Raw genomic sequence first — 23383 nt, forward strand, 5'->3', positions numbered from 1 at the left:
CTGAAAAACATAGTGAACTTCAGTTTTTCAAGTGATCAGAATACAAATGAAAGATAGTGAAATTAGCTAGAGAGATAGCTGTAGAAGCCAGCACTCTTGATGTCTCATGCTAAAGGCCAGATAATCCCTTACAATGTTCATCCCATTATGTTTGCCTGTCAAGAGTCAGATAGTGAACTTCCGAAAAACTCCCGTTTTTTTTTTCGATACACAAAAAACCCCTTCAAAATAATAACAGAATGTTCCGTAAAAAGGCAGAATCTTACAAATCTTACCTGGTTCTTCAGCAGCGAAAACTGAAAGAGGCGCAGCAACCCAAAGGGAAACTCGAGAGCATTTTCAGCTCGCAGCTGCCTTCCTTCGCTGCCCAGCGAGGAATTCGACAGCAATGGCACAGACTTGGGTTTTATTTTGGGCTGTTTCCCTGAGCGCGGAGCAGGCAGGAGCCATTCCCGAGGCTGGCACTCCTGCTGCTGAGTTTACACGGCGTCGCCCAGGTAACCCCTCAGCCCGAGGGAATGTGGCTGGCAGGATTTAATCCAAAGAGCAGCAGTGACCTATGAGAACAAACACGGCCCAGCTAAACCGCAGCGCTTCTGGCTCCAATCACAAGTTCTCTCAGCACACAAACCAAACCCTATTTCTATCTTATGTTTACCTCCGTTTATACTTTTAATACCTGGTATGTTTCCACGTCATTTTTACTTCACACTCAGTCCTCTCACGAGTATTTGTAATTTCCTTTCTAGCCGCAGATTTTAAGGGTATTTCCTCTTTTTTTTAAAGTAACAGACTGCTAAGGGACAAGACAGGATAAAAGAGGTATAGTGGGCTCAAGCTCAGCTAAAAGGGTGTTTAAGGGAGCTGCTCTGCTGGATGCCAGAAGGATTTCGCCGCTCCCCAGGTGACACAAGGGACGGGGATGGCTTTGGATTAGGCGGGGACAGGGACACCAGTGCTGGGGGATACCTCAGCTCCCGGCTGGCTGACAAGGGCTGTGTTACTCGTACATCTGAGGGAGCCCTTCTCGACTCTCACTGACGGAGCCGGAGAATCTGTGACAGCAGCCCCCACTTCAGCTTCGCGCCGGTGTGAAGCGACTACGCCCGCGGGCGTCCCATGAGGGACTGCAGCCGGCCGGGAAAGAGAGACACGGCGTGGGGAGCCCGGGCTGTGCGGGAACCCCACCGCGACGAGCGAGAGAACGCAAGAGAAACACTGAGAGGGCAAACTGAGCTGCAAAGGCGCTGAGGAGCGCCGGGCTGAGACGGAGGCCCGGACTCTGAGGAGGCACCGCCCTCCGCCACGTTCCCGGCAGCCTCCGCCGCTGGGGGCGGCAGCGGCGCAAGATGGCGGCGGACAGCGAAGTGAGTGTGTGTCCCGCTCCTCCCGCCCGCTCCCTGTCCCCCGACTCTCCCTCTGCCTCCCCCTGCTCTCTCCGCTCACCGCCTCTCCCGCTCTCTCCCCGCAGCCCGAGTCGGAGGTGTTCGAGATCACGGACTTCACCACCGCCTCCGAGTGGGAGAGGTAAGTGCTGCCCGCCCCTCACTGGCGCGGGGTGCCGGGGGCTCCGCCGAGCCCGGCCCGGCCGCTGCTGCCGGGGCCGCCGCTCCCTCCGGCCGGGAGCACCCGGAGGCTTCTCCCGGCTGTTCGCCTTAGGCTCAGGCCGCGGCCGAGGAGCGGGTTAAGAGGCTCGAGTTGTTTCTGAACTTAAAGTCCGGTTTAATACCTGTTTGCAAGGGATTAGAATGTGCATTCAGAAGGCTTATGTGTTTTCCAAGTAGCTGTCTGATTGTTACGACAGTCATCTCATAACTGAAGCCTTTAAAAGTTAGTAGAACAATGCACGAAGAAATTTAAGGCAAAGAACGCTCTTGTACTTTGAATGTATTTTTTTAAAATGCTTTTTCCAATAGTGATAATGTTTATGACAGGAGACCAGAGATTTCAAGTGCTGCACTTTAAATCTGAATTTAGTGATAATTTTGTCTTTATCTGTTAACAATGAAACAGGAGTTATGTGCTGCAGATATTATGTGCTGCAGTACCAGAAGAAGGTGAGATTCTTAAAACAGTCAAAAGATACTCATAGCTAAAAGTAACTGTCATGTAAAATTTAAGCATAGGAAAACTGTTTAGTGTACCAGAAAGCAGTTTTTCTGGTTTTACTGTGATACTTGTGGTGTTTGTCTGTTTGTTCTTTGTACTTTTCTAAGGAATTCTATAGCAGAACAACATACTGCATGCTTTGAGGTGGCTGAGTTATAATACAGGTTTAGTGTTCAGCAAATATTAATGCCTTTTTCCCTCCTAATAGATTTATTTCAAAAATAGAAGAAGTATTGAATGACTGGAAACTTATTGGGATTTCTTCAGGCAAACCTCTAGAGAAGGTCAGTTACTGCTTCTGAATTTTCCTGTAGAATTTGAATTGCTAATTAGTAATACATACATAATAATGCATACATGTATTTCATCTATTGCTGGTTTTGTAAGTGTGGCAGATAATGACGGTTTTAGGGAATTTCACTTGTAGAAGTGTCAATTTGACAAACAATTACTGTAAATTCACTGGTGGGTCATCTGCCAAACAGGCTGTTTCCCTGACAAAGATGGATCTTACTGTAGTGCTTAGAGATTTTTTTAAAATTCTAAGTTTGAATCTGGAAACGTGCTTGAAGCTGCTCTAAATACTCAAGGAATCTTTTTGTCCTGCATCGTACCTGTGTCACACCCCATGTATTTATGGCTGAGGTTTGCACAGTGCTACTTGTGACTCAGTGTGTTTCATAGATGTGAGAGATTTTTTCAGAGTCTAATTAGAGCCTTTGTGATGCTTTCTCAGTCCTGTGAAATGCAGAGGAAATTGCTGAGCTCTTCTGCATAGTAATGCAGATAAACTCAGCTGGTTTGTGTGGAATGGCTGCTGTGTTTCCAGGGGAATCTCATTGCTCTTCATTCTAGTCAGGTACAGAGTGTTTGGAATAAAACTTATGTTATCTAATGAATTGCACCTTAGCTGTCCCTGTATTCCTACATGTCTTCTTTTCTAGACCAGAGCTCTCTTCCCACCACTCTGTAAGATCCAAGGATTGTCCAAGTTGCTTTTAGTAGGAGCAGTGGCGCTGATTTTTTTAGACATTCCCATGCTGTGTTTTTGTTAAATAATTAATTATTCTTACACAAGTTTTGTAAGTTGTAGATAAAAATAATAATTTGTTGGTGAAGGTAAATATCAAGGTAATATTTGCACAGAATAGTTTAGTTATAGATGAAATCCCAGGTGGGAAACTTCTGTCTCTGGGCAAAGCTGAGGCTGTAACAGATGTACAGTTGCATATGGGAGGATGCAAATCTTTATTGCCATATAGTCCTGAAGACTGCAAGATGATATTTGATTTTTGGAATGAACACGATTATTGGCAACGTGGATTTTAGCAGCCAGCTACCTTTATACTGAGGAGCTTTGAGAATTGCTTATTGAAATTAAATCATGCTGAGCCATTAGGCAGTAGAAAAATGTGAATCAACATTATTGATCACATAGGCAATATTTGAAAGACTAATTTTAAAGACTTATGAATGTTAACCTAAATTTATGAGATAATATCTTCTTTTTTTATATGCAGGGTATATTTACCACAGGAACATGGGAAGAGAAATCAGATGAAATTTCATTTGCAGACTTCAAATTCTCAGTTACCCATCATTATCTTGTACAAGAACCCAGTGACAAAGATGGGAAAGAAGAGCTGGGAGAAGGTACCTGATAGCTCCCTTCCATAGCTGTAAGGATAATGCCAGAAGACAGTGTCGGAATGTGGAGTCCACAGTGTGCTGATTTGTGTCTGTGTGGGGTTTTCTGAGGTCTGATGAGTGTGATCTGACATTTCTGCTTTTAGTTTGCTTTGCATTCGCACAGTGCTAATACAAGGCAGTTGTTAGTGAGCTGGATGGATGTGATGATACAATGATCATGTATCAATTTTTGTCACAGATGCCCTTCCTCTGCCAATGCAGGACTTGCTGTGCATGAACAATGACTTTCCTCCTCGAGCCCACTGTCTGGTGAGATGGTATGTGTGCTGCCTCTCATCTCTACTGCAAATGAGCATAGCAGCTGGAAAATCTGGCACAATCAGTTGTGTATTTCTTTTTTCAATTAAAAGTTAAAGCTTAAGTAAAATGATTTTTTTTTACTAGACACAAGAAAGAAATGCCTGCTGTAGTGGGCCTATCTTTAATTTCCCCAAATATTTTCTTCGCCCCCCCAAATATTTGTCTCAGTTTCATATATTAACCAGGCTTTTATATATGTAATATTTAGGTACATTCTTAAAAAGGAAATCTGCACCACCTTAACTAACAACAATTATATTCTTAGTAATGCAGATCTTGAGCATATAATAGGATTTGTTCTGGAGAGATTGGTTTTATGTATAAGCAGTTTCAGTCATTATGAACATAAACTGGAAAACCTCAGGACTGCTAGACCTGGAAGTGCTCCCAGTCAAACACATTACAGTGTTGGAGTGCTGTTACACTCAGGCAGTTTGTGAGTTCAGATCTGCAGCACTCCATACCCACTCAGTTCTCGACCTCTCTAAAAATAAAGAGGTACTTGCATCAAATTAACGGATTTCATAATCTGTTGGTGACAGTTAGGTTCTCCAGGTCACAGTATTTTTTAAGAATTTTGTTTCAGCTGGCTTGCCAGGCACTAGAAATGGGATTTTTTCTCTTTGTCTCTCAAGGTACGGCTTACGTGAGTTTGTGGTTATTGCTCCGGCTGCCAATAACGATGCTGTTATTAGTGAATCCAAGTGCAACCTCTTGCTGAGTTCCATTTCCATTGCACTGGGCAACACTGGCTGGTAGGTGAAAGCAAAAACCTTTTTACATGTCCAGGTAAAACTCCAGCATACTGCATTGGTGAGGAAAAAGTATTGAATTGTTAGCAAAATACGTTCAGAGGTTTTTGTTTATTTGCACTGTAATATTGTTAGAGAAGGAATGAAGAAATCCCCATGTGTAAAGATTGAATAAATGTTTTTTTTTATTTTAATTATTGTTTGAAAACCTTTAGGGCTTTTAAAAGCTACTAGAAGTTGTAGGAATAATATGTAATTTATAAAACGTCACTTTTGCAAGGGGATTTTTTCCCTATGTGTAGTAACAGTAACTTAATCTAATCTTAACCTAAATTTAACCTAATCTTCCTCAAAAATTATATAGGCTGAAAGTGAGGTAAGTGAAGTCATGAATTGGGCTGTGATTATGGCATGGCAATTTGTTTGGCATTCTGTTTAATGACATTAACACATAACATTTTCTGTGATTCCTGTGAAGTGTTTCAAAGTGTGTTCGTCTAAGAGAAAATATATTTCAAAGGATTAAATTATGTTGAAATTATGCCAGAATATTCAGCTAGTTTTAGAGACTTGAAGGCAGCAGGACACTTGAGTGATGTGCAGTATTCCTGTTGTGCAGTCAGGTGCCCCTGTTCGTGCAGATCCATCACAAGTGGCGCCGGATGTACGTGGGGGAGTGCCAGGGCCCGGGCGTGCGCACGGACTTCGAGATGGTTCATCTGCGCAAGGTGCCCAGCCAGTACACCCACCTGTCAGGGCTGCTGGACATCTTCAAAACCAAGATTGTAAGTATAAACTGATGCTATGTATAATTTATGTTCAACCCCTAGAGTGTTTGAGAGGATTTACTCTTTACATTGGATTTGTTCTCTGGTATTTTGAAGGGCTGCCCTTTAACACCTCTGCCTCCAGTTAGCATGGCTATTCGCCTCACCTTTGTGCTCCAGGACTGGCAGCAGTACTTCTGGCCACAGCAGCCACCAGGTAGGAGACTTGTGTCCTCACAATAACTTATTTTCAGACAGCCAGTCAGTGCTAAAGAAAATATTTGTGAATCTTGCCAGAAGAATTCTAACATTTTCTGCTTTGCTTAGGAAGGGCTTCAGTCCAATCCCACCCTGTATGATAAGCAAGCCAGCTTAAAGCTGCTCTCAGGTTGTAGCTCATGGCTGGGACAGGTGTTTTGGGTAGGGCTGTGCCTGGAAATGTGGGTTAGTCAGCATTTAGAAATACCATGATGTTTCTAAAATAGTGGTATCTATGTGGAATGAAAAGAGTGACTGAATCTGTGAAGAATTTGGCCCTAAATTTCGTAGGTGAATGTTTAGATTCATAATCTAGAAGACGCTAATACTTTGTGGGAGTTTTTGTCAATTGTTTCTATAAAGTACCTTATTTTGGTACTTTGCTATCTAAGTGTATTTAACAGTGGGAAAAGCAGAAAATACTATATAGACCTCACTTGAGGTAAAAGTTTGGATTTTTATTATTGTTGACACAGTACTAAATTTAATGGAGGAGGAATTTCTGAACAAGTCTTTTGTTATAGTAGCCTTGTGTAAAGGGGAGAAATAATATATAGTCTTTAAATTTAAAGTGTATAGAGCAGACTTGATAAGTTCATGCCATAGTGATGCTGTTTAGGAAAAACAGGTAGTTACTTGTTTGGTAGTCTCAAAATGATCTCTTTTATTCTTGATGGTGGTGCTGTCTTTCTTGAGTATCAAGGATTTGGTTTTAAGAGACCAATTTTTATATAGGTAGTAGCAGAAAATAAATTATAAACTTCTCAAAGGAAACAAACTCATAGGAAAAAGGTAGATATTAGTTTCTCATTAGCATCCATTTTATTAGTGATCTGATGCTTTAGATACAAGGTGGTGGAACAGTTAAAATGCCCAGGTTCTTTCTTGACTTGGTAGCAATTTTACATAACAAGCTTGAGGTATTTAGGGTACACTTGGAGAGACAGAGCTCATGTGGCCTTGGTTATCTAATTGTTTGGCTTTTCTTTGCTTAAAAAAGTACAGTAATCAAAATCCTATGTTCTGAAGAAGTGTGCAGTAAGGTTGATTCTGTGCTCTGTAGCTAAGGAATGTATGTTGAACATATGTTTAAAGAGAGTTCTGCTTATTACAGAGGAAATCAGTGCTGCTTTAAGTGATAGTTCCTCTTTGGTTAACCAAGTTTACCTAAAGAACTTGGCAAATGAATTCCACAGATTTTATCTTTTTATTGTTTCTGCAGACAAAATCTATTTTCTGTAGTCTCTCTGCCTTGCTGTAGTTATTCACTAAGTCAGGATCTCAGGTTTGTCATGGATGAGCAGTATCACTCTGATCATATTTCTTGATTGGAGCAGTTTGAATAACTTCCACTCCTTTAGTAGCACTGTTGTGGGTAAGGATGTCAAAGTGTGTTGCAGAAACTGGAGATGGACAGCATCAGTTTTACTGCTATTGCTACATGCATTTTATGTTCACTGGCAAGAACTAGACCTGTAACTTATATACCATGACTCAATTAGCTCTTCTCAAATAAAACCAAAGAATTTAAATGTCTTTTATCTTCTCTGCAGAAGAAATTATGTAATTAAGTTATCCAGATACTTCATCTGTGCTAATCCCTCACTTGTTTTGTTTGTAAACAGTTTGCCAGATGCAGTTAAAATTGCAGATCAGATGCTGTAACAACATTATTATAATGACATTACAACACATTGTTATTATTGCCCACTTTAATTTTTGTTCAGTGGAGGCTGTCTGGTTTTGATTTATGTATTTGAAGGCTGTAACATGGGAAGTGCCTGAGGGTGCTGGGAGGCATCTCTAAGTACCTGGGACTACAGGGAATCCCCGAGATTATTTTATTAAGTCCTCTTTTTATAAAATTGTCAACTTTTAAAAGTAGTTGTTTTTTCACTCTGCAGAGTTGCTCTTCCAGAGTCTCCCTTCTCTGCTTGGAACTGATTTCCTGCCCAAGCATTTTTATGGCACTTTTGTGTCTGTTCTTGTGCCAACATTGAATCTTCAGGGCTGTCTTTATAGCTATCATCATTGCCTGTATGAAGGGAATAACCTTCCCTCAACATGAATGACAAGAATTGTATCTGTCCCTTTGAATGTCCTGTTTCAGTTTCTGTTGGAAGCAATTACTTTGACTGTATGTTAGGATTGTGTTCTCCTAGCTCAGTCACCTTCTCTGGTCCTCCTGCAAGTTACAGTCTTTCCAGTGAAATGAAGGTGATATGCTGCATCAAATCTTGCACAGATTCTTTATGGAAAATGTGTTGATTTTTCTCCAGATATAGACGCTCTAGTTGGGGGAGAGGTTGGAGGCCTGGAATTTGGGAAGTTACCATTTGGTGCCTGTGAAGATCCTATTAGGTAAGAGAAGAGTTCAGAAAACTGTTTTATAACTTCCTTAATGGAGGACTTAAAGGTGTTATTTCAAATCTTAGCTTTGCCTACCTGCCACTTAGCATGTCCAACAGATACTTAATTATTCAAGTGCATCAGAAACATCTGTGAAGGGTAATGGTTAAATAGCAAATAAGACCATTTGTAAAATTATCTTATGATATTCAGAGTTCAAGCTCATATGGCTTTTACAATAAACTTCTGCAGTACCCCATTTATCTCTGAAATTACTATCTTGAAATATACCTCAAGATAAACCTTAAAAATTATGTGCTTTTGTGCAAGGGTTGGACTAGCTCTCATGTATGCAAACATGAAAACTTACTGGAGAACAAAGAGGGAATCAAACATGAACTATCACAAATACCTTTCAAAACATGAACTGTGATGGTGGGAACACTTTCTGCTATCACTGAAGGGCTGAAATCTTGTTTTGTTTCAGTGAGCTGCATTTAGCTACAACGTGGCCTCACCTTGCAGAAGGGATAATTGTTGACAACGATGTTTATTCGTAAGTGTCTTGTCTGAGTTGAAAATAAGTGTGCTTTTTTGCTCCTGTTGCATCTTAGTGTCATCTCAAACACTGTGTGGCTTCACATGTGAAAAAGAACCCATTTTGAGGAATGCTAATGTCAGCTGATAGAACATCCAGTTTGGGAAAACACGTTTTGAAATGCATTTTTGTGAGAAAATATTATTGTGTTGTAATCTCAATAGAACACAAACCCCTGGTTTTGAGCATATTCTCATGTTAGACTTGAAAATTTTGTGTATCACATATTTCTTGGAAAAGATTATAGTGGAGCATGAAAGGTAAAAACAATTCACTGCTTGATATCCCTCTCCCAAAACCTGTCATCCAGGTTTTCTGCTAAAGAGGAAGAAGTGTTTCTTGTTCATGTCATGCACACACATGAGAATAGAGACTCTTGCTTGTCATGTTCTCCTTTGTAATGTGGTGACCTCACTGGTTATGACATGACATTTATTGAGAATTTGGTACTCATCTTTCCGATACTTATATTGGCATTTGGTTTTCTTTTTTCTTTTATTTTTCTTCTTTTTTCTTTTTTAAATTTTTTCCCCCAAGCGACCTGGATCCACTTCAAGCACCCCAGTGGTCTGTGAGAGTTAGAAAAGCAGATAACCCTCAGTGTCTGTTGGGTAAGACATCAGAATTTCCTGTCTTCTCTTGCAACTTTTAAACTAAAAGTACCAAGTTATGAAGTTAGAGTTGAGTTGTTGATTACCTGATGGCCTGTTTGCTCAGTTCCCTCATTTTTTTGAGTGAGCAGTATTTTGGGTTTCTTTTTCAAGAACACAAGCTTTGCAAATACATAAGTTCCTGTTGTAGTTTATTCTGTGTCTGTGTATGGTGAAATTCATTGCTGTTCTTATTTCACCAGGTTCCAGAGAATAAGAATTTTCTCTGTGTTCTGTGAAAATTTAGATTTCCTAGAATCTTCCCATTTTATTAAGTGTGTTTTGCATGTATCCATCTCCTAAGTTCATCCAACCTTTCTGACAGGGAGAATAAATATTCTGGAGATCTGTACTCCTCTGTCTGTCCTTGCCTTTAAGCTTGTGGGGAAAAGGCTTCAAAATTTTCCAAGTTTCATGTTGTTTTGGTTGACTCAAACTACCGTGCTGTGCTCTGGGAGAGGTGGCCAAGAGCTATCTGGTGTGCATTTACCTCAGCTTTAATGATGTGGTTTTTGTGCTTCAAGTAATTTAATTATGTGGATTTTGTGCACAAGACATTTGTGCTTCAGAACAAATTATCAGATGTTCTTTTAGAAGAAAAGATAAAAATTACTGTCCTTGGGGCATAATTTAGAGTGTTGGCTCATTGCTCATTGAGATTTTTGGCTGAGTTCAGGAGCTTTGTTCCTCTACCAGGGGACTTCCTTACTGAGTTCTTCAAGCTTTGCCGTCGGAAGGAGTCAACGGATGAGATACTTGGAAGGTCTGCATTTGATGAGGAGGGAAAAGGTAAAACTAAATTCCAGGTGATTTGTTTACTTGTATTTAATAGTTTTGTGTTAGTTACCTTCCCTGTACCCTTATCTTGACTGGTATTTATAACTCTTACACGTACTCCTGGGGACTTTTCTGGTCAGAGCTTCAGGGTGAAATTTCTCATGAATTCTAGACAAGTTTAGCTCCCAGAGGGACAATTGCCTCTGTTAATGTTGTGTCTGTTTATTTTTACAAGAATGGAAAAGCTTAAAATTTGACTAAAATGTACAAGAGTTGGTTATAGAACACATCTGATTTGTTTGTATAGTTTTATGTATTTTTGCTTTTTCCACTTTTTTTCTCCTTTTTGTTGTACTCTCTAGTACATGTCAACAACCAGTTTAAAGAGTCTTTAATATGTTTGAAAGGTTTTGCTCTCATCCTCTCAATTTTAAGGACTTTTAAGGAAAAAAGAAAATTAAAACTTCCCAAGTTATCTGACCAGCAGGTCAGGCTTTATTCCAACTGTATAAGTGCTGCCATCTTTTTTTATGTGTCTGTCCCTCTCTTTGGCTTTTCTTGCTGTATATAGTGAAAATTCCCTTCCTTCCTGCTGCTTGTCACCTGTTCTTCCCTTCAAAGATGGCTTGTATCAATGTATTTTCCTTGGTTATACTTGATCTTTGTTTTGAAGAAGGAGCTTGCTAGTGAGCTTAAAAAGGTGTTAGAGTGAGGAGGGTGTGTATTACTCATAGTGCTTGACATACAGTTCCTTTAGCCCTTCTTAGCTCTGGGCTTGCCAAGATGAGCTTTTTCAGGCTGCTCCTAATTATTCAGTTAAATTTGTCAGCTCTCCTTATAACAATACTAATTCAGTTTATTGTAAGAGACATTCTAGAGTTTACCAGCAGCAGGTCTGAAAAAAACCCAGTCTTTTGATTTGAGAAGTTTACCTGAGGACTCTAAAACAGAATTGTGCTTACACAATATGATGCCAGTGATTAATACAGGATTTATTTAATATTTATCTAAAGCTTTAGCATATGCTGGAGCAGTCTTTGTTACCTGCAGTGTGTTTATTGGTATGATGTATAAACAAGGTTTAAATACTGAGTCTTCAGCAGGCTTTTGGGATACTCTGTTGGTAACTCTGCAGGAGCAGTGCTGCTACAGCAGGCACTACCTGCAGCCAGCTCAGTCCAGACTTCATTTGGTGAATTAAATCAAGGACAGTCTGTGACTCATTTGTGACCTCCTTCTGCTGTCTGTATTTGCTAAGAACAGTGAATGTCAGGCCTGGAACCTGGCAGCAGAGGTGTAGCTCTGGTTCACAAGGGGCTAAATATCAATACAAGATAAACAGGCTGATTAAGACAGGTGAACTCTTGAAGAGACATGTTCTAGTGTTTGGGGGTTTATTTTATTTTGTTCTAATTGTTTTTATTTTATTTGCTAGAGGTTGCTGATATCACCCACGCGCTGTCGAAGCTCACGGAGCCAGCGCCGGTCCCAATCCCCAAATTGTCAGTCACTAACATGGTTCACAGTGCCAAGAAGAAGATCCGCAAGCACAGAGGTGTGGATGAGTCTCCTCTGAACAATGATGTGCTCAACACCATTCTCCTGGTGAGTGAGCTGTCCCTGCACATGGATTCAGAGAGCACATGCACTTCATACACTGATGCATTTGCTTTAGAGCCTGTGGTAGATTTAAAGATATCTGATGTCAGTTCCAGTGCTTGAATTGCATTTATCACTTCTGGGAACAAGTTTTTACAAGTCTGTGTAGTATAAGTGGGCTAAACCTGATCTCTGAACTCTGCTAACAATTTTAATTATAGGGATTGCTGGTATGAAGCCAGCAGTAACTTTATGGAGAAAGTGGAAAAGGCAGGAAAACCGTACTGATGGAAGGTTTAATTTTTTTCTTCTTCAAGTTCTTATTTCCTGATGCTGCTGACAAGCTTGCAGATGTATTTGAAAACAGAGCCAGCACTTCAGCAGGAAACAATCCTCCTCCAGAGAATGAAGATTATGTAAGTTTTGTTGAGTGACACAAGAGAGAAAGCAATTTTGACTGTGTTTATACAGACTTTGCTGTGCTTGCCCTATATCTTGTAATACTTAGCTTTTGGAAAGATGAGTTTACCTTTGTGGAATCTCTGGGTAGAAATAGTGATGATTTCTGTTTCCTTCTAATTCCTTTTTTCTTCCAAAGACTGTAGTTTTAGGTATCTTCTAAGCTTAAAATGTTGCTTAACCACTTACACTTACAAACAAGAAAGAGCTCACATGGTTTTGGAAAACGATGCCATTGGTTCTGTATTTCTTGCTTTGTTTTATTTCTTCCCTAGAACCTCTTCAGCCAGTTTAAGTCTGCTCCATCTGACAGTCTGACATACAAATTAGCTTTATGTCTTTGTATGATAAACTTCTACCATGGAGGAGTCAAAGGAGTGGCACATCTTTGGCAAGAGTTTGTGCTGGAAATGCGTTACAGATGGGAGAACAACTACCTTATTCCAGGGTGAGACTTGTTGCTGTTGCTCCTTGGTCACAGAAAATGTTCTTTGTTCCAGGAGCTGAGTGAGGTCACTGTGACTTCAAAACATACAGTTTTGGGTTTTTTTAATTGCAAATGCTATCTCTGTTTTTATTACCCTACTTCACTAATGCAAGAAAGGGCAGGGAGTAAGGACAAGCATCTGTGCCCTCCTTTGAAAACTTCCAGATGCCCAGGGAAGCTTAACTTGGACTTTCACTCCACTATGTGAATGAGGGCGGGGAAAAAAACTTACTGTAGTATAGTTTCACCTCTCTTCTAAGGGAGCTGTTGCAAGGTCCTGCTGGTGCAATGGCCTTTTCAGGTATTTCAGCCCTTCCAGGTTCTGTCTGCTGCAGCAGAGCTTGGGACAGACCAAACCAGGGACTCTCCCAAGATGAGGTAGAGCAATAACATACCCTGCTTTTAGTGTTGTGGTATTTTGGTTGGGGTTTTGGGTTTTTTGTTGATGTGACAGACTGGCTATTTAGTCACTAGTTTGTACTTTGGTTACACTAGCAGATAAACTAGAAGCTGAAATGTATAGCAATAATTCCACTGTATCGTTGCAGTTTTAAAAGTGCAGTCAAAGATGCTTAATTCCTGTCTGAAAGCAGTTACCTTTTCAACTTCCAGTTGGAAAACTGACCAGGAATTCAGTGTTTCACACTAGTGTGAGTGATCTCTGAGCTCCTGAAATGACCTCTGGGAAATACATGTAATTTAAATTCTGGGCTTGTCTGCTGAGACAATACAAGAGTTGTGTAGTTGAAGTGGTGGGGGTGGGTTCAATGTGGGTGTTTGTCCCTGATCTAGATTTCATGTGATTTAAGACCACATGTGTGTGAAAGATTCAACTTTATAATTGATAATGGTTACACTTCTACCTTTTGTTAGATTAGCTAATGGCGCTCCAGATCTGAGATGCTGTTTACTGCACCAGAAACTTCAGGTAAATATCCCAAATTTAAGAATTATTTTTCTCCTAAGGAAACTGTCAAAATTATAGCAATGATTAGCTAAATATATTGTTTTGTAGATTTAGTTGTGCTTGAGTATTTTGTGTGTGGAATTTATTTCTTGAGAAAAATTTTGTTACAGCAACAAGTTCAGTGGAATTGATATCTTTTAGAATTGTAAGACCTTTTCAGTGGCTCTACAAGTTTTTCTGTATGATTGTCTACATAAGGGAAATTGCTGAACAATTTTTTTTGTTCCTTTAACTTGTTAAATTAGATGCTAAATTGTTGCATTGAAAGGAAGAAAGCAAGAGATGAGGGGAAAAGGGGGAGCATGTCTGATCGTTCACCTGGTGGTGCTTCTGGTGATGGTGCCAAAGGAGGAGACCACTCTGGAGATAACCCTGACAAGGAAAAAGAATTTGGCAAGTCTTGGGAATCGTGGAGTGACAGTGAAGAGGAGTTTTTTGAATGTCTTAGTGACACAGAAGATCTTAAAGGAAATGGACAGGAAAATGGCAAGAAAGGACCAAAAGAGTCTGTAAACTTAAAACCAGAAGGTCGTTTGCACCCACATGGAAAATTGATGCTGCTGCATCCAGGAGAGCCTCTCTACGTTCCCATAACACAGGTGAGGGAGCAGGAGCTGAGCCAGATGTGCAGTAGAACACACAGAACATGCCTCATACCTGGGGATTGTGAAACTGCAAACATTTTGCAGGGTACAACCTTGTCTGTTGTTAAAATTGCTGAGTGTTTTTGACCTAATACCTTGTTTTTAATCTTTAAAACTGAAGGAGGCTGCTAATCTCACACGTTCTTTGTTTTATTTGAGAGTGAGTGTCTGTACCAAATTTCACTCCAAACAATATACTTAAACAAGAATTAAACTTCCTTGCCTACCTTAAATATGGGGTTCTTTTTATTTCCAGTTCTTGAGGCATCTTCCATCCCATCCTTACTTTCTTTCCTATAAAATAGGAGCTGCTGTGGTCCTTGCACCACGGAGATTTCTGCCTGACTTTGCACAGTACTGGATCAGTTTTGCTGCTGTATTTGATTTTTTCATAATTTCTGTGCTCACATCTAAAAGGCCATAGTCATTAAGTTTGGTGCCATTCTCAGCAGGTTTATAATCAAACAACTAGAAATGTTACCTGACATCAATAGGCTTTCCTGCAGAGTGACCAGGGATGAAATAGGAAGTGATGCTGTCACAGAAAGTAGTTTGAAATCAGCCATGCATGAAGAATACAGTGATTTTCATTCTCTTGAGAGAAATTACTTCTAATTAGCGTTGCTTTGCTTGGGTAAAATGTATGAGCAGAGAGTAGTCAGGTAAAATGTTCTCAATTACTTATGTGCTGACAGTATCAACAGCAAAAATTCTGCATTGGTTTGGGTAGATTTTCATCCATCTCAGCAAAATTGTACCAGTCAAACACTTTCTGGATTTCATTAGGATTTTGGCATTTTAGCAATATATCCTTATATTGTTATCTTATTTCCAGGTAATTCTCTGTGTAGTTTCTTTGTTAATGTCCTCTTTAGATGCACAACTTGAGGCTGAACTGTTCAGGCAGTGGAAAGTTGTGATCATTTCCTCTGAGTACAAAGGAAGCAGAATGAACTAGGGGTGAGAAGGAGCTTCCTGCTCCTCCTCCCTTGCCCTTACTGACTCCAGGAGGGGCTGTCAGTAACCCTGTGTGTTCCCTGTCACAGGAGCCAGCCCCCATGACCGAGGACCTGCTGGAGGAGCAGTCGGAGGTGCTGGCCAAGCTGGGCACGTCGGCGGAGGGCGCTCACCTGCGGGCGCGCATGCAGAGCGCCTGCCTGCTCTCCGACATGGAGTCCTTCAAGGTAGCACTGCTGGGACATCACATTGCTTGCTTCTTCATTCAGCTGTCCCTCTTGATTGTGTTGGACAGTTCTGAAGGTTTCTATGTTGTTTTTTTTTTCTCCACAAAACAGTTTCCAGTTAGTTTCAAGTTGAAAATAAAAACCTATTGGGAAAACTCTTGGCACATTTCAAAAGCTATGCGATGTGATCTGTTACACTGTAGCATCCCAGTAAATCTACCCAATGTCTGTGGGAAGGGAAAAAACACATCAAACATACAATTCATCAGTTGTGAATTAAAACAGACATTCATCAGGTTGGGACTGGACTAACTGTGCTTTTGGGTTTCATTTCCTGTCTGAGCTCTGCAGAGGGAGCTAAGAGCACATCCACTGCTGCCAGCACAGGAGCTCAACACTAAGATTGGAGATTCTGTAATGAAATAGCCATATATATCTTTTTAATTATTGCAGTCTTTATGGTAAAAGGATATAATGTGCTGTACAGTTAGAGTATTTATAGTATAACAGTAATCCCTTTATTAACAGGGACTCATGGCATATTATATATATGTGGAAGTTTTATTTATATGCTGCAAATAATCTAAAATCTCAAAGTAAAAATAGAGAACTGGAAGCACAAGTACATTCTTCATAGGTACATCAAATAGAAAACTTGGATTCCTTTTATGTTCTGGACCTATGGATGTAGTTAATCGTAGTGATATTGCATCTATGAAAAATAAAGGTTTTTTTGTTTGGGGAAGATACTTCTTTGAAGTTCCTTTTCAAAAGAAGAAGAAATGGTGAATTTTGTCATTGGAATGTTAAAAGATGGAAAGTCAGTGCTGAAAGCATACTTAGGCAGCCCACTGATTCTTTTAGTCTTTAATGGGATAAGCTTAGTGAAAATGCCTATTTATTGCAATGTGGCCGGTGTCAGGTGGAATCTTAACAGCATAATTTTGAGCTTGCCTGAAATAATTGATGAATGTAATGAATGTACATGTAGTGGGTGGTGAGAAGGTGATTTTTTTGTTGTTGTTGTTCCTGCTGATGTGGGTTTTACCCCTTGCCATTGTCTTGGTTTGTGCTTTATTCCCTCTGTCCTTCTGTACAGTTTGTTGTCTGTGGACAGAAAAATTTCCTCAGTTTTATCTCTTACTCTGTGCTCTACCCACTAAACTATATTTCCCTCCTACCCATGTTGTCATGTTTTTATAGGATTTTTCAGGAACAAATTTTCTGTCCTCTCTTCCCTGCAGGCAGCTAACCCTGGCTGTTGTCTGGAGGATTTTGTGAGGTGGTACTCGCCTCGGGACTACATCGAGGAGGAAGTGATTGATGAGAAGGGGAATAAAGTCATCAGGGGCGAGCTGAGTGCCCGGATGAAGATTCCCAGCAACATGTGGGTGGAGGCCTGGGAGACAGCAAAGCCAGTCCCAGCACGGAGGCAGAAGAGGCTTTTTGATGACACCAGGGAGGCTGAGAAGGTGAAAGCTCTGGGGCTGGTGCCAGTCTGGGCTGTGATGCTCCCTGCAGCCCTTCTTTCCTCCCACTGCAGCATTGAAACACTGACAGGCCCTTGTGCTGTGTCCTTGGAGTTACTGTTTAGTGCATAGCTTAGGGTTGATTGGAAATTCCTGCTGCTGTACAGGAGGGTGTTTGAAGTACCTAAAAGTATGCAATGTTACTTAAGTATTTCTTTGGATTATTAGTAAATAAACCCAATTTTTACCTGCATATGCATTAGGAACATTTTAGTTTCCTAATGCAGTTATTGTTAGTTTTATTCCAACCTGTTGGGCAGATTCATGTAAAACTGCCTCTCAAGCCTTACAGTCGTGTTCCATTCTTGTGAATTCATCTTTCCAAGGTAACCTTAGCTTTGGGAAGTAGTTTTGATCACTAAAATATTGAATTTTCTAATGTTGCAGGTACTTCATTACCTTGCAGTTCAGAAACCAGCTGACCTTGCAAGGCATCTCCTGCCTTGCATCATCCATGCAGCCGTACTCAAGGTAAAGGAGGAAGGTAAATAATGTTTAATAAATTATTAAGATACTTAAAGGGAAACAGTGATGCAGTCAATAATTACAACTTTGTTTCTTTCCTTATAATAGAAGCAGTAGAAGATATATCTTCAGTTAAGAAGATTATTAAGCAGATAATATCCCATTCCAGCAAAGTGCTACGGTTTCCCAGTCCAGAGGACAAGAAGTTGGAAGTAAGGCTTTTGTAGTGGCTGGGGCTGGAAGCCTGATTGACTTTTGCACTGTTCATGGCAATGTTAAAAGAACATCTTTTTTATTTTCCCTTCTATTAAACTCTTGCAGGAAATCATTGCTCAGATTATGAGTGTGGAAGCCATCATTGCCAGGGCAAGGTCTCTCAAAGCAAAATTTGGGGTAGAGAAATGTGAAAATGAAGAGGAGAAAGAAGATCTACAAAGGTGACTTTTTTTTTTGAATTCTTATTTTTCACTGTGTTGTTTTGTTTTTCCTCTGATGCCTTTGTTTGTACTTTCAAAACTTAGGACAATGGTGACAATAAAGAAATACTTAGGAATCATATTTGGGTATCCCTGTCACTAGACTGTCTAGAGATGATGTGTGTGGGTACCTCAGTGCTCCTCCAATGAAGCACCTCTTTGGAGACATTTGATCCAGGTTTTTTTTTAATAGAATTTCGTTTTATCTTGACAGTACTGGGGACTAACTTTTTTTTTTTGTGTATATAAAAGATATATTGGATGAACTCTGTTACCATACCTAAAATTAGGACTAGAAATTTAGTATTTTTTATAAATATTATGGAATGAAATAGCCCCAGTTGTTTTCTTATTCTTGTCTCCTTGCTGATGTGAAACATCACTGAGCAGCTCTGAATGGGAAGTGACAAGGAATGGTTCCTTGCATCACTACCTGCTGTCAGGTTATTTACTTGCTGCTCAAGATGACTAATATGTTAGAAAACCCAAGTTAACTTCTTGCTGCTGTGCTGGGAGGGAGAGATGACATTTGTGCAGTACATGCTGGGAGTTCAGAGATGTGGTGTCTGACCCAAGCAATGTCTGTGTGCTAAAGAAAATTGTCACATTGTGAATACTTCTGCATGGCCAACACCGTGGAGGCTTTCCTGTTGATTTTATACATCTGCTTTAGGAGCCTGAGTTTCATTCTTAGGTAACTGAGAGGAAAATTTTTTCCTTAAACTTTTAGAATAGAGAAGCAAGAGAATCTGCCAGTTCTCACCCTAAGCAAATGATTCTTGGTGAAGGCCTTGGCACAGGAAACAGCTCGCTTAGGTCAGCACACTGGATCTGGCCAAGGATTAACCATTCCTTTTTCCTTTTCAATCATTTGTTCCATCAGATTTGTAAACAGTCTCCTGGAGCAGCCAGAAGTGTCAGTGGTTGGTGCAGGAAGAGGACCTGCTGGCAGCATCATTCACAAGCTGTTTGTGAATGCTCAGAGGGTAAGAGAGAGCTCTGGGTTGTGCTGCAGCCACTTCTGATTTAAGCAGAATGAGCCAATGAGTTACCATATGGTGCCAATGTATTTTGTCTCCATATCTGCATGTATTGTCACATATGTGCTTGAGGTGTTTCTGTGATGTTCAACATGATTTTGGCAGTAACAGAACCTTGCAGGACCAAAGAAGAGTGAGTGAGCTGGGATGTTAAACAGTTGAAGCCAGCTGGGTAGACAGAGGTGTCACTAATGCTTTATGTACTGCAAACAGTATCATCAGTAATGCTATTAAAAGAAAACAAATTTCTGCTTTATCACAGCAAGGTCAAGTGTTGATTGGTTCACAGAGAAATGTGGAGAAAAAGGTCATAATATTATATATTTTAGAAGCAGTAACTTCTTAAACTGAGGCTTATGCTTAGAATACTTGAGATTTTTTCTGTGCAAACCAGCCAGCATGCTTAGGAAGTTTCAGTTCTTTTTGAGTTTCTGCATTCAGTTTACCTATTGCCAGTGTTGCATCTGTTTTCTTGAGACCCTTCCCTTGCTGATACTGATATAAATGTTGCCTTTTTCTTTTAAGCAGTCTTTGGAATAATTATCTGAAAGTATTGATTTCCAAACCTCATGGACTGCAGTCAGCCTTCAGTTTCTTTCAGAATTACACCTGTTTATAGCATCAGATTTTCTAACTCAAATTTCACTACAGTGGTAATAAGGTAGCAGCCTGAAATCCCATTTGGAAATAATTGCTGGGAAAATGTTGTGATTGGGTGTTAAACACTTTAAAGGGATCAGTGCTTTTCTAATAATCTGTATTTTGCAACTCGGCATAAAAAGGACCATTCTGAAAACAGACCATGGTTATTCTGAGGAATGAAAATCAGGACACTTCTTTTATTCTTCCAGTCTCTAGGGAAATTGTGTTTGCAAACCTGAACCTGCTAACCAGCCACCCTTACCCTTCAAAGCCCAAGACTGTGCCCTGTAAGTGATGCACACATATGCACTTGCCTCTTTAAGAGAGGCAGCGGGTTTTGAAATCTAAGTTTCTACCCTTAGGATGTGTGCAAATTTCTAGGGTTTTGTTCTGAAACACCACTAACTAAAACAGGGTTCCAGGTATTTCCCACTAGTAGCTGGTCAGTGTTAATTAAGGTTTCTTAGTGGGACAGGAACAAACTTGCTACAAACCCCACTTTGTGTTTAACCTGCCACGAGTTATTTCAGTAGAGAGCTGCTTGGTAAATAGAAGTGAAATGAGTTCCTTGTTCATTACCTTTTGAACCTGGACTCCTCTCTGAGCTGTGTATAATGTGTTCTGTTCTTGAGTTTTCTCAGGAAAATTCTGATAGCCAGTGCATGTTCTTGGAGTGCATGATGTCTCTTAAACCTGCAGTCTCCTCCTAACCTCTTGTAAGTCACCTCTGACTTGCCTTTGTTTCTGTCTTTCATCACTGGTTCTTTTCTCATCCCTTTCCAAGCTGACTGAATCTTCTGATGAGGTAACCAACTTTGTCCCTCCTTTCCCTCTCATCTTCTCTGCATAGAGCTGAACCTTCTGGTGGATGTAGTGCAGCAGCCAGATTTAGTTTGTACTGGTGTTCACATCTTGAGCATAAAAGTAACTTTGTGTTTCCAGAATGGTTTTTCTGCATTCACACTTTATTTTCAGAGGCTAATAATGCATAGTGAAAAGAGAGAGAAATGTTTAAAAAAAAGTCTCAAAAAACCAAACCAAACAAAAACCTTTATTCGAGTGAGTATTGGTGTTTTCTGATGCTGAAATATGTGGCCATGCCTTTATATTCTTTGTTGCCACCACTGTTTGTTTGTTGATGTTTTGGGGGGAGGTGGTGATGAACAATAAGCTGGATGCTGCATTCCCAACACTAGTGCTTCCTGAAGGTGGGGAACTTTCTGGACAGATATTTGGGAAAGAAGCAGGGTAACTGTGTGAAGTGTAGCACAGGGAAGATCCTCTCTGTTGGTTTCCTCGAGCTGTTCTTGTGGGAACACATGGCACTTGTCCCTGGTGGGTTCTGTGGCACAGCCTGCCCCTGTTCCTGGGAGAGGGCTGGGAACAGAGGGACAGCAGCAAGGGACCACAAGGGGCAGCCAGTGACTTCTGCCACACCTCAGGGATGGTGCCAGTGTGGAGTTGTACATGCTTGACTCAGGAAGGACCCTATTAGGGTATTGGGGGAGATGTGTGTATCCATAGGAATATGTAATCAGGGAATGTTGATTGGGCATGCCAGCTCTTCTTCCAGTATCCAGGTGTCAGTGTTGCTGCTGCCTGGCTCTGAGACAATGAACTCCTCCTCCAGCTGGGATTGTGCAGCAGAGGGATTTCAGCAGCAAGGCTCTCTGCTCCATCCTGCAGTGGTGTTGCAGTCTGAAAGGCAGGTGACTGTCAGGACTGCAGTAGTGGCAAGTGGAGGCTGCCTTGGTCTCCTGTAGCTGCAGGGAACTGAGGAGAGCACCCTGGCTGAGAAGGGGCCATTTCCTCCAGTCACAACCCTTGTTTCACACTGCCACATCAGAACTTCAGCTGGGCAGAGCTTCACCATCCACACGTGAGGGTTCTTCCATCTGGTTACGTTTGCGTTATTTCCTAGCATCCCATTAGCGCTTTGCTCTGTGTACACATGAAGCCTCTAGCTGTGTTCCCCATTTCTAATCTTCCTCTGAGAGCAGCTTTGTGAATCGCAGTGTTAGGCAGCAGGCTGCCCTGTCCCTGTGCTCTGTCGCAGGTCCCCGTCCCGCTGGAGGAGGAGCTGCGGCGCTCGGGCTCTCCGGAGGAGCGAAGGCAGGGGGTGCAGTCGGAGTTTCCCCCGCCCGCGGGCCGGGAGGTGATCCTGCGCGCCTCGGTGCCCCGGCCCGCCCCCTACTCCAAGGCGCTGCCGCAGCGCATGTACAGCGTGCTAACCCGCGAGGATTTCCGCCTGGCGGGGGCCTTCTCGGCCGACACCACCTTCTTCTGACACGGCCTGGGCCGGGACTCGGTGCTGCGGCCGGGGAGCTGCCGAGGGACCGCAGCGCTGCTTCCCAAGGACTTGGATTGGCCGCCGCAACTCATCTCCGAGGTTTGGAATGGCTTCAGGAGTGGTTTCAAACTCTCTGTCCCAAGGCAGCATCTTTTCCTTTCCTTGCATTAGCTTAATTACGGACCTGAATGGGCTGTGTGCAAATACTCATGTTGAAATTGATGCAGAATGTGCTGCTTTGCACTTCAGGATCAGACTTTATCAAGTGACGTTAGTCTACATAAATTGATATATATAAAAACATTAAGTAATTTATATTTATTACTAATCATAATCACAGAGCCCAGTATTTTTTGGTTAATCACTGTTTCAAGTGCTTCTGAAATACCCTTATTTTTATTTAAAGTGTACAGTTCATACTCTAGTTTGTGCTAAAGTCTCCTGGTTGTCCAGATCTCGTCACTTCTCCCAGACAGAACTAAGTGGACAGAGAGCCAGACTGACAGCCTGCAGTGGATCACTGAGGCGTTGGGATACTTTGTATCCTTCCCTTGGTGCAAGGGCCAAAGCTGGATGGAAATGACACCCTGGAGGTGTTTCACTGTGAGCAACTCACTGGTGTTGACCCAGGCTATTTGTCTGCACACCCTGTCATTGATGGGACAGGAGGGGACAGCTCTGTCACCTCTGGCCCCTCACCCCACCTGTGCCAATGTTGCTTTACAGTGACCTTCATCTGTTTGAATGAGAATCAGCAGATCAGCATTACTTTACAGATGTACAAACAGCTACACTATTGTGGATGTTACTCAATAAATATGAACGTACTGTTGGCTCTCAGTATTCCCATGCTCTTCCATGTCCTTCCCTTGCTCTTCCATGCTCTGTTCCAGGAAGGACACTGACTACAGAGAGTTGAGTTCTGCTGATAGTAGCAGGATCCCAGGTGTTGCCCTAAAACTTCTTTGAGGGAACGGGGATCAAAGTCTTTTTTCCTCACATAAAGTTCTATGAAGTAGAAATACATTTTTCAGGACGAAGAAGAGTTAACAAGGTAAAATCTTGTCACAGACCTTGTTTTCCAGGCTGTTAGTGTGTTCCCTCAGACACTGGGGTAAGTATGATAAAGACCTGTAGCTGCTCTTTAACTGTGTGGCTTCTTTAAAATTAATTACACCAAACAATTCCTGATTTACTGGTAAGTAAAATTTAGGTTAAGCTTCTTCCCCAATACTTCTGGTTTCCTTCTCTCTAATGAAATATTACACTGCAGTGTGGCCTCTTCTAAAGGCTGCTGCTTCTAAAGAAACTTGAAAATCTCTCATACTTGG

The 23383-nt window shown here is 41.3% G+C and overlaps 1 protein-coding gene across 2 annotated transcripts; it reads left to right on the forward strand.

The window, feature by feature from the left end:
- The first annotated feature begins 1340 nt into the window (after nucleotides 1–1340).
- RAB3GAP1 (RAB3 GTPase activating protein catalytic subunit 1) lies at nucleotides 1341–22895 on the forward strand. Of its 2 annotated transcripts, XM_030952268.1 has the most exons (24): nucleotides 1341–1367; nucleotides 1472–1527; nucleotides 2318–2393; nucleotides 3630–3762; nucleotides 3998–4076; nucleotides 4755–4874; nucleotides 5491–5656; nucleotides 5756–5855; nucleotides 8176–8257; nucleotides 8733–8801; nucleotides 9381–9454; nucleotides 10190–10282; nucleotides 11706–11875; nucleotides 12187–12285; nucleotides 12604–12776; nucleotides 13689–13743; nucleotides 14028–14381; nucleotides 15473–15610; nucleotides 16855–17082; nucleotides 17527–17623; nucleotides 17713–17816; nucleotides 17926–18041; nucleotides 18964–19066; nucleotides 21819–22895. In XM_030952268.1, exons 1-24 carry the CDS (start codon nucleotides 1350–1352, stop codon nucleotides 22047–22049), a joined length of 2934 nt encoding a protein of 977 aa, XP_030808128.1. In that variant the 5' UTR covers nucleotides 1341–1349; the 3' UTR covers nucleotides 22050–22895. The 2 variants fall into 2 exon arrangements, with proteins under 2 accessions (XP_030808128.1, XP_030808129.1); XM_030952269.1 differs by lacking the exons at nucleotides 17926–18041; nucleotides 18964–19066; nucleotides 21819–22895 and having other exon boundaries at nucleotides 17527–17610; nucleotides 17713–17758.
- The last annotated feature ends 488 nt before the right edge of the window (nucleotides 22896–23383 follow it).

Source organism: Camarhynchus parvulus, chromosome 7 (assembly GCF_901933205.1).
Source record: "Camarhynchus parvulus chromosome 7, STF_HiC, whole genome shotgun sequence".
NCBI classification, from domain to species: Eukaryota; Metazoa; Chordata; class Aves; order Passeriformes; family Thraupidae; genus Camarhynchus; species Camarhynchus parvulus.